Genomic DNA, 9,784 nt, shown 5'->3' on the forward strand with positions numbered 1-9,784 from the left:
TATGCACTTCATATAGATTTTATATATATAATTAATCATGCTGTGAGGTTAGTACATTGTGCCAATGTTTTAGCAGCACATCAGCAGTTTAAAACAATTCTATGTGAAACTCAGTTAACTCAGTTAGCAGAGTCCCAAAGTCCCAGCTGAGGACTGTGGGACATGTAGTATAGAACAGGAAGTACATTAAAGGACAGGAGAGATAGAATAGAGGACTGGAACAGAAGTCTTTCCCGAAAAATTAGGAGAAACGAGATCCCAAATGCATTGTAAACTGTGAAGTGAATTATAAGATCGCTAGTTCTGTAATCAGCATTTTCTCACTGAGACGTGACTAGCGCAGCAGTTCGTCTGCAGGTGTATCAGTGACCATTATGTCCAAGGGGAGGTCAAGGAGGGAGAGCAGGAAGAAACAATGTGGGGGGGGGGGACATGTTTCCCTTCAGGTTCTGAACAGCCCTAGAAGACGCTGAATAAACCATGGTCAAGTACTGCTCCCTAGTGGTGAGTCTGGGAAAACATAATGCAAAAAGATGCTCTCTCTCTCTCTCTCTCTCTCTCTCTCTCTCTCTATATATATATATATATATATATAGATATATAGATATATATATATCTATATATATATATATATATATATATATATATATATATATATATATATACCTTTAAATTATCCTCTCCTCTACTCTCCTCTTGGAAGATTCGAGGTAAGTAAGGAACTGCAGTGTACTTAGGTAAAATATCTAAAATATAGTTTTATATATTTTTTGCCCGCTTACCCCCTTAAATATTTCAACCCCTTACACTGGAACGTATTTTAATGCTAATAAACGTTACATATTACGTGTGGACGCTCGCCTGTAAGTCAGAGTAATTGGTGTTTTATGCAAGCGAAATTAACCAATCAGGTCACATGGGCGTTCCCGTCTTCAAACAGGGTGGCCATGTTGGATAAAAAAACGTCTGTAAAGTATTAGCAAGGGAAATATCTGTTGTTAATATATACTAACAAGTTAAATGTATAATGTATTATTCTAAAAGAAATCAGATAAGTATTGTATGGCAGTTTAGAAAGATTGGAGATTGGCTTACGTCTGTTTTGATCTAAATGTGCTTTTCTAATGAATGTATTATACTGCTTAATAGCCAAGCATAGCACGTTATAGTAAGAATGAAGAAAACAGAACTAACCTGAAGCTGTGCTGATTTTCTAAGTAAAAAATAATTAGTGGAAAAGTTTTATTATTGTGAATTATTAGCCTAATTTATTCTTAATTATCAAGACATTTTCTAATCAGAGAAAATTCAACTCAAGTAAAAACAAAAAAAAATCATTTTTGCAAGTCAAATCTACATTGAAGGCTGCGTGCACAAATTTTGGTAGCGATAAAATGCAGTCAGCGGCATCCTCGTGTAACTTCAAGCGTACAAACGACCAGTCCTACCAAACTACCGCGCAAAAGCCACCTGGAATGTCATCGATGCTTTTGGAGGATCTGGCAACCTCGCACGCAAGACCGCTTGTGCTGCGTTCTAGTCTGACGCGTTATTTACCCACCGGGATATTGGCTCGAGCTCCGCGCTGTGCTTTGAAATTGTATTTATTGGAGTATTTGCGTGTCATGTCACTGCAGTAGGTGACTGAGGTTTAGAGTACGCGTAGTGTTGTGAAGAAACCGCTCAAGATGGGCTGCGTGGGATTCACCTGCTCCAGAAACTCCCTGTGCGCACTCAACATCCTCCACGTTGTGAGTGGTTTCACACTACAGACCCATATGGACCCGTTTATCTGCAGCTTTAGGAACCTTTCCTCCGGGTTTACAGACATAATTCTGCAGTGGCGGCGTTGCTGATGAATAATAGCAGCAGTGTGAATTATTTATAGTGCCTCATTGTGTGCATTAGGTCCATGTTTGATGAAACAGCGGTTCGGTTTCAGTCCCGGGCGGTTCGGTCCGCTTCCACACACACACTTGGGGAATAACGGAGTCTTATTTGCGTTTCCTTTTAGTCTTCCACTCTGGGCACAGACACATCCTGTCTTTGTCCTGTGTCTGATTAGAGATCATGTTCTCTTGAGCCTTTGTAGCTGTGTTCATTGTGTAGATTTTACGACGAATGCATTTTAAGTCCTGTTTTCACATCGTGTAGTGGTTATGGTGATGGAACATGTTTTGACCCAGTTGTTGGACTGTGATATTTGTGTGACCACGTTCAGATTTCTGATTTTACACTCTTAATGATCGCGGTTGTGTAAACGGGACCCATTGGGCCAACGTCGAGGTCTCTTCCTATCTTAGCGTCCCACTGGACCCATTACATCATCATCATCTCCAGTTTATGACAGGTTACTTGTCACATGTTGTTTTCACCGGATAAGGTTCATTTGTGGTGACGAGCTTTATTTTAGCTTGATACTATTTCATTTTTGCTTCCAATATGTGCAACCACTGATTATTTTGGTGGATAATCCTAATTAATCCTACTGTTTAAGGTTAATGTAAACGTAGTTTAAATTGGTCACGTTATTTCTTAAGTTAAATAAAATGTCTTGGTGGCTGAATCTATTGCAGAAGCACTTAATTTTACACCTGCCAGCCGTGTCTTGTTTTACATTTCCCATAGCATTTCCCATTCCCTTGTCCTGAGGTACCTTTAATGTCTGTTGTCTTTGTGTTTTAACTCTCCTGTTCTTTCTCCTCCTTCTTAACTCGGCCCTCCCGTCTCTCCTCCTGCAGATGGTGAGCATGTTAATGATTGGTATGGCTGCCTGGGGAAAGTGGTTTGGCTTGGTCTCGAGTTTCCAGGTGGTGGGGGGCATCATCGGGGTGGGGGTCTTCCTCTTCCTGGTCGCCTTGGCGGGTCTCGTTGGTGCCATGAAGCACCACCAGGTTCTTCTTTTCTTCGTATCCTTAACCATGGAGTTGTGCAGACGTCTTCACAAACACGTGAGCAGCCTGAGGGGCAGCCATTTTCCCAGCTTGACTGGGGCTTGCAGGACTTACCCTCCAGTACAAGGCAAACGCAACATGACTGTTTTTCTTCTTTCTCCTTGTCTCACTCAAAGGTGCCTCAGTGATTTGCATGATCTTAGCTTTTTATGTTATTTGATGTTACTGTTTGTTCTAAGAGTCACAGAGGTCTGTTGCTTCTGGTCAAAGATGGACACTTTTTTCCATCTACATATGCATGACATATTTTTATATATATAAAGAAAATTACTCAGTGTTCAGCTTTGCACTGAAATCAAGCCATAGTACAAACACTCCGTTAAACTCTGTCGGAAGAAGACATGGAAGTGCCCAATTTCTGTTTGACTTCCTGCACGCTGAACCATTACTCCACCCTCCTTAATTGACGATTATTAGTACATGATCATCCTGTTTCTAGTTTTTGTGGTCCAGTTCTCTGTCTCCAGCGCCTGCCTGACCATCAACAAAGAGCAGCAGGTAGGGATACTCGGTCTTCTGGGTTCTCACACCACAGTCATCCACTGCAGAAATATAAACACTCCCTCCAGCCTGAGCCTTTTATTTAGTACACATCAGCTTCACTGACCTCAAAAGCATGAAGTTAATTAATTATTAGCTATTACGGCATTGTATTGCATACAGCGGTGAATTAATGAGAAGAATTGCAGTCTGTTACTGGCTTGAGTTTTCCTGGTAGCTATTTGCATGGTCATTTAACCATGCTGAGGAGTTTTACAGAACACAGTATGTTTTTAGAGACATTTTTTTAGAGACCTGCTAAACTACTGTTAATGTTTTATTTTTGCCAACACAGCATTTTATCTCCTGATGTTAACTGGGTGCTTAGTGTATTGTGTAGATAAATAAATCTTTGTTTTGTTGAATGAAATATGAAATGATTTTTTTATATAGCATGACTTAAATTCACACCATGTTATATGAACTTTTAATTTATGGCACAATGATTGATAGCGTGCATGCTTTTCTTTGCGTTCCCGTGTGTGTGTGTGTGTGTGTGTGTGTGTGTGTGTGTGTGTGTGTGTGTGTGTGTGTGTGTGTATAGAGTCAGTTGTTGGAGGTGGGCTGGAACAACTCCAAGTTCACACAGCTGGACGTGGAGAAGAGCTTGAACTGTTGTGGTTTCTACCACATGGCTCTCAATGAGACCTGCACTGCTGTAATTCAAACACATGCACGCTCAGGCACTTTTTTCACTTTTTTTTTAGTTATTAGTATTTCTGAATCTTGGCCTTTGCCTGCTTGCGCCCCCTGCAGGCCTGTTTCCCTCATGCAACCTGTGACACCTGTGCGGTGAGGATCCAGGAGCATGTGGGTGAGGTACTGCGCTTCGTGGGAGGGACTGGACTTTTCTTCAGCTTCACTGAGGTAAGCTTCCTCCTCCTGTAAGCTTCCTGGTCCCTCTGGGTTTCTCCACTTTTTCTCTGGTTTTCTCCTCTTTTTCTCTGGTTTTCTCCTCTTTTTCTCTGGTTTTCTCCTCTTTTCTCTGGTTCTTATCTCTGAGGCTTCATTCAGATGTTATATTGTTATTGGAAATGAAAATACACTTTTTATGGCTTTCAGTTTTCATTGTCTGATCTAAAATGGGCATGTTCCCTTTGTGCATGTGAACGATCAACTCCCTAAGGATCATTTTTCTCTTTGCCTTCCTGTTTCAGATCCTGGCGGTGTGGTTAACGTACAGGTACAGGAACCAAAAAGACCCACGGGCCAATCCCAGTGCCTTTCTGTAATCCACGCCATGGTTGTCACAGTTACTTCCTCTGGTCTGTTCTGTGATGTCTAACCACTGGACTTTTTACTGGAGCTCTGTAAGACAAGAGATGTGTGTCTACTTTCCCTGATATGGAGATCCGTGCTAGTTTTGCTGGTTTATGTGTGAGCGTTTGTGTGCGTGCCTGTGTGTGTGTGCGCATCAGTGTGTGTGTGTGTGTGTGTTAGTCATTTTTCAAAGGTGCAGTGTGCTGAGGCTAAATAACGCCTATATATTATAACGATATAATTTTGTTTGGAGATGATTTCTGAATTGAGCTACTGCGAAACCAAATGTAATATTAGAACTGAGAATTTACGTTGTGCTGAAAACCTTCGTCACACATATGGACTAAACGAAATATGTATTTACAAGTTTATACTAAAACATGGATATCAATGTGGAAAAAAACATCACTGTATTACAGTAAATGGGCTATCTGTCTAAGACCAATGTGTGCGTGCATGACGATATTCATATTCCAAGTGGGCCAGGTAACTTTTGATTGGATGAAAACTTTTAATTGCTAGAACCTAAGAAATTAGTTTTCTTTATATGCAATATGCATATCTACCACATGGATAGAGTCCTGTGTACATGCACAAAATCAGTCACTCAGAAGTTGTAGGTAACGTAAATGCAATAAGTTGTCATCATGCATTTTTCCTTTTTTCTTGTCAGGCTTTGTGCACTTTATGTAAACTTATGCCTGATTTTATTTTTTTTTTTAGAACTGATTATTTGCTTCGCGTATCTGATTATGATAAAGATGAAAAGATGCTGATCTTCATGCATTATCAATTAACAGTTAAACAATGCAATCTGACAGCCATTTTAGTTTATTGATATTAGTTTGACACAGTTTGGTAATGGCAAATTTCATCTAATAATTCAATGTTTTATGGAGTCTCTTTATTTTGTGCGTGCGTGTGTGTGTGTGTGTGTGTGTGTGCTGTCACTGCTAAAATTGTGTGGTTTTGGCCTTTTGCATGATGTCTTCACTACAGTGTGCATCCATACCCTATGGTTCTGTGAACTATGCACTCACACTAAAACAAGAAAATCACACACCAGAATAAAGAGTAGATGGATAATCCATGTTTTGTTCAGTCCAGTTTTTATTCTGCATAATTGCAGGGTTGCTATAAGGCTCAGAGTTTAGGTTTTCTTCTCTTACGCTCAGTCAGTTCCCTCGGGCCCTCTGACCAATCAGAGACTGACACGCGACTCTTTGTGCATCCAGGAACTCCCTGGAGAACAAAAGGTGCTCTAGGCTGCATAATGGTAACCAGGCAACAGTGACTCAGGAAGGCACCTCACTGGTTTCACTCTGGCTCCTCCTTGCAAGATATAGACCAGACCTGCGCACTCCAGGCACACTGATCAAACGTCGTCCAATTCCACCAATTCTAGTCATTTTTCACTTTCCTCAATTAACGTTACGTTCATTTCTGTTACCAGTAGAAATGCCAGCACAAGTGTGTTTTGAAGCAATGTATTTTTTATTTATTCAAAAAGGAGTGCATCACTGATGCAGTACATTTAGATGAATAGCTCGTCTTTAAGGCCGACCGTAACATAGGGTCAAAAAGGACATGTCCAAAGTGAATTCAGAGATTTACAGTGTTTTTCTTTACATCAGTAAACAGGACGACAAACAATAAGCACTCAATGGGAAGAACGTCCACCGTGGCACGAAGGCACCACCCGCTCTCACTTCACAGCTCTGTTTTCAGGAATTTCTTGGCTCTCATCATGTTGCTCAACACTGTTAGAATGAATAGAAAACGTGCACAATTACATGTTGGAGTCATTTCCGTAATGCACATAGAACGATTTTGGGATCTGTGAAACACTGAATTGCAGAATTACGGGGTGGGGTTTTTTTTTTTTTTTTTTTGTACTTACAGAGTTTCATGTCAGATGTTTCGTAGGCGTACATGCGGTTGGAGTAGCGGCCAGTGATGTCAGCGCGAACTGTCATGGAGGGGTCTGAGGAAACACAGAGAATGATTCAGTCATTTGTAGAAGAAAAACTTGCCTTATCTGTATTGAACAGCCTACATCTCACATATGATACACTTACCGACAAAGAGAATTCTGGGAACATACTGCCCATCAGGGGACAAATGCTTGTCTGTGGTTTCATACTGTGGAGATTTTTTTATATATCAGGTTTACAAGTATACAAACATGTATTTCAGTAGCATAAATGTGTGCTTTTCACTTCATTAGTATAAAATAAACTTAAAAACTCACCACCAGGTTCAAGATAATAAAGTCTTCGTCGGCTAGCTTTTGAATCTCCTTATCCTCGGCAAAAGCCTTCTTCACAGCTGATGAAGTAACAGAACAAATATTTGCTTTGCTAAAGTTTGAGGAAGCTCCTCATAACCCATTAACATGCACAAAACTTCAGAAGAGCAACGAGCCCTAAGGAACAAGGTCCCGTTTGAGTTCCCCGTCAGTTGAGGTTAGACTCTTACCCTGACTGTGTGGGCAGTCCTCCAGGTGGAAGATCACCATGAGGGGCTTGTTCCTGTGGAAGTAGTTTGGTTGATTAAAATCGCAGCTTGCAGTCAGAATACACGTAGACACAAACGTCGCATGGGCCACCAGAAGGTACTAAGAGAAATTAGGCAGCATCGAATGAAATGAATATGTGAAGTGAAATGAGTGAAGTGAAGGTAAGCTTCTCACTGGGAGCGTGCCCAAAAGAGAGCCTCTTCATACGTCTGGGCCCAGATCAGTTGATCACCCCATCCTGCAAAGGAAACGGCGCAATTCAAAACCACTCATGCAGATTTCACTGTTCAAAGGCTGTTCAGAGATGAACAGGCAAAGCCTTGATGTCCCCAGACTCAGTGGCCAAGGGGTCTCACTGGACGTACTGCGGACGTAGCTACAAATACGCCTTCGTGTGGACAAAAAGCGTGTTGGAAAAGAGCGGCTGACCTCTGGAGAGAGTCTGAGGCACACGTTTCTCCTTCTTCACCGCCGCTTGCTTCTCCGGCTTGCCCAGGGTTGAGCTCAAGGCCACCAGGACCAAAACTACTGTCAACAGTTCTCTAGTCATCTTCTCAAGCTGGTCGGAGAAAATCAGTCATCACGCAGCAGTTAGAAAAAGAGTGAAAACCATTTTTGCCGTCTTGCAAAATTTCCTGGAAACAGCAGCTCAACAGATGATACAGCACATTCTATGCCTTAAAAATGACACTGATAAAGATACTGGCTCAAATAGCTAATGTCTGAGTGAACAGCAGTAAAGCAAAAGTGAAAAACGTAAGGTTTAGTGGATGTGGAGAACTCTCACCTGTTCCCTGGTTTCCCTCTCGTGTGTGTTTACACTCAGGTTCCTGATCCTGCTGCAGTTATGCCCTCACCTGAGGGGCATTTATACACCTGAGCACCTGTCTGTCCCACCCCTTTGCTGTCCTCTTCTGGAATGTGTGATTCAATGACCCGGGTGCTTTCGTTAAGACTATTCCTATATATTTACATTAATATTGTTGCATATGGCACAGCATTTGTTGTGAATTATAAGTTCAATGACGTTCAAAACTAAATGGATTTTGAAGGTTTAGTGATCTTCAAGGTTGAAATCAAAGAAATAGTTTAATTGAATACATTTTGGCTTTGGTCCAAGGACAGGTCAGCATATGGTAATGAAATTTAACTGGAGAGTACAATGATTAGGCCTTCTATGATTGGCTTAGATCTTGTCTGTGATGTCAGTTTTGCATTAATAACCTGTCATCATAGTTTTGGAACATCTATGATGTTTTAGTCTGAGTAAAAAAGTTTAATAAGTAATTTACTGCATTCTGCTTATTTATTATAACTTTGAATCTTTGAATGAATCAAATAAATGAGAAAATTTGTAAATTAGATAATAAAAATCATGCAGGCATTTTTCTGTTATAATCAAACCAATGTACAGTACTTTACAAAAGCCTTATGACAGTATTTATTGTTTTACCAATGGTATAATGACCATAGATAATTATAAATGATTATTTCTCACAGTCTCTTTATTAGAATACAGCCAGAAAATACAGGAAAGTTTTAGAAATGTAACATAAGATTTAAACATACAAATATAGATATTAGTTATCATCTTGTAATGAAGATGAATAAAATCTGGATTTTTTCATGAACTATTATGTATCATTGCACCTCCATCTATATCATTTTCTTTATATAGATGAAAATATGTCATGCATATGTAGATGGAAAAAACGTCCATCTTTGACCAATGTTAGACTTAGACTTGGGAGTTTGTTGGGGTGCTTGAGCACATATGGTATTTTAATCTAACGTTTCATCATTGCTGCATTATTGTTGAAGCTGATGTCTATCTATCTATCTATCTATCTATCTATCTATCTATCTATCTATAATCATCTATTTATTTTTTCTCACATCACATAATATATATTAATGCCTTTTAATAAAAGAAGAAATAACTCTCTCTCTCTCTCTCTCTCTCTCCCTTTCTCCATCTCTCTCTCTGGTAAAATGTTGGGTGTGTTTTATGTACAGAACTTTAATGTGTTCATGTCCATAGCAACCAGCAGGAATCAACTTTTGAAAGCCCATCCCCCAAACCGAATGGGGCACCCAGGAAGCAAGTTGCTTGACACATTTAGTAAATCTTGACGTGTCCTTACAAGTGTTGCTTCTCTAATGACATTTGATACAATGACACATTATATAAGCTAAGATAACATAGTTTATAAGTTGTAAAATAATAGCTAAATAAAGCCTGCAGAAGCAGTAGAGCATTTCGCTCATAGACGAACACCTCCCCGTTCACATCGTAAGCAATCCACCTCTCTGAAGGAATAATGCTGCGATTCAGGCCTGACAAAGCCCTTTCCTTGCTGGGGTCCTGGGATACTATGACCACTGTGAATCAATGCTGTCTTTGTCTCAGGTTCAAACATCTCCAGGGCCAATAGCACGACAGCAGAAGTGAGCTTTTTGTGTTATTACGTTTTTGTCCTTCAGAAACCCCCCCCCCAAAAGTGTGTTTGGG

General features: G+C 40.3%; 2 protein-coding genes across 2 annotated transcripts; one reads left to right on the top strand and one right to left on the bottom strand.

The window, feature by feature from the left end:
• Nucleotides 1-1,072: 1,072 nt before the first annotated feature.
• Nucleotides 1,073-5,193, top strand: tspan13b (tetraspanin 13b). Its single transcript, XM_077008500.1, has 6 exons — nucleotides 1,073-1,751; nucleotides 2,742-2,909; nucleotides 3,372-3,452; nucleotides 4,039-4,152; nucleotides 4,251-4,361; nucleotides 4,652-5,193. The coding sequence occupies exons 1-6, from the start codon at nucleotides 1,689-1,691 to the stop codon at nucleotides 4,724-4,726; spliced, it is 612 nt and encodes a 203-aa protein (XP_076864615.1). The 5' UTR covers nucleotides 1,073-1,688; the 3' UTR covers nucleotides 4,727-5,193.
• A 1,035-nt stretch (nucleotides 5,194-6,228) lies between these two features.
• On the bottom strand, nucleotides 6,229-8,170 carry agr2 (anterior gradient 2). The gene is made up of 8 exons (XM_077007774.1): nucleotides 8,060-8,170; nucleotides 7,702-7,831; nucleotides 7,447-7,510; nucleotides 7,233-7,285; nucleotides 7,006-7,082; nucleotides 6,833-6,896; nucleotides 6,655-6,738; nucleotides 6,229-6,514 (listed from the first exon to the last, which is right to left on the bottom strand). The coding sequence occupies exons 2-8, from the start codon at nucleotides 7,820-7,822 to the stop codon at nucleotides 6,465-6,467; spliced, it is 513 nt and encodes a 170-aa protein (XP_076863889.1). The 5' UTR covers nucleotides 7,823-7,831; nucleotides 8,060-8,170; the 3' UTR covers nucleotides 6,229-6,464.
• Nucleotides 8,171-9,784: the final 1,614 nt, after the last annotated feature.

This window comes from Brachyhypopomus gauderio, chromosome 6, assembly GCF_052324685.1.
Source record: "Brachyhypopomus gauderio isolate BG-103 chromosome 6, BGAUD_0.2, whole genome shotgun sequence".
In the NCBI taxonomy this organism is placed as follows: Eukaryota; Metazoa; Chordata; class Actinopteri; order Gymnotiformes; family Hypopomidae; genus Brachyhypopomus; species Brachyhypopomus gauderio.

Excerpts from the sequence above, each read along its gene's own strand:
- tspan13b (XM_077008500.1), top strand. The coding sequence starts at position 1,689 with ATGGGCTGCGTGGGATTCACCTGCTCCAGAAACTCCCTGTGCGCACTC. Across the intron at positions 2,910-3,371 it reads ACCAGGTTCTTCTTTTCTTC|TACATGATCATCCTGTTTCT; the intron begins GTATCCTTAACC and ends GACGATTATTAG. Across the intron at positions 4,153-4,250 it reads TCAATGAGACCTGCACTGCT|GCCTGTTTCCCTCATGCAAC; the intron begins GTAATTCAAACA and ends CGCCCCCTGCAG.
- agr2 (XM_077007774.1), bottom strand. The coding sequence starts at position 7,822 with ATGACTAGAGAACTGTTGACAGTAGTTTTGGTCCTGGTGGCCTTGAGC. Across the intron at positions 7,286-7,446 it reads CTCTTTTGGGCACGCTCCCA|GAACAAGCCCCTCATGGTGA; the intron begins GTGAGAAGCTTA and ends CTACTTCCACAG. Across the intron at positions 6,739-6,832 it reads TCCCAGAATTCTCTTTGTCG|ACCCCTCCATGACAGTTCGC; the intron begins GTAAGTGTATCA and ends GTGTTTCCTCAG.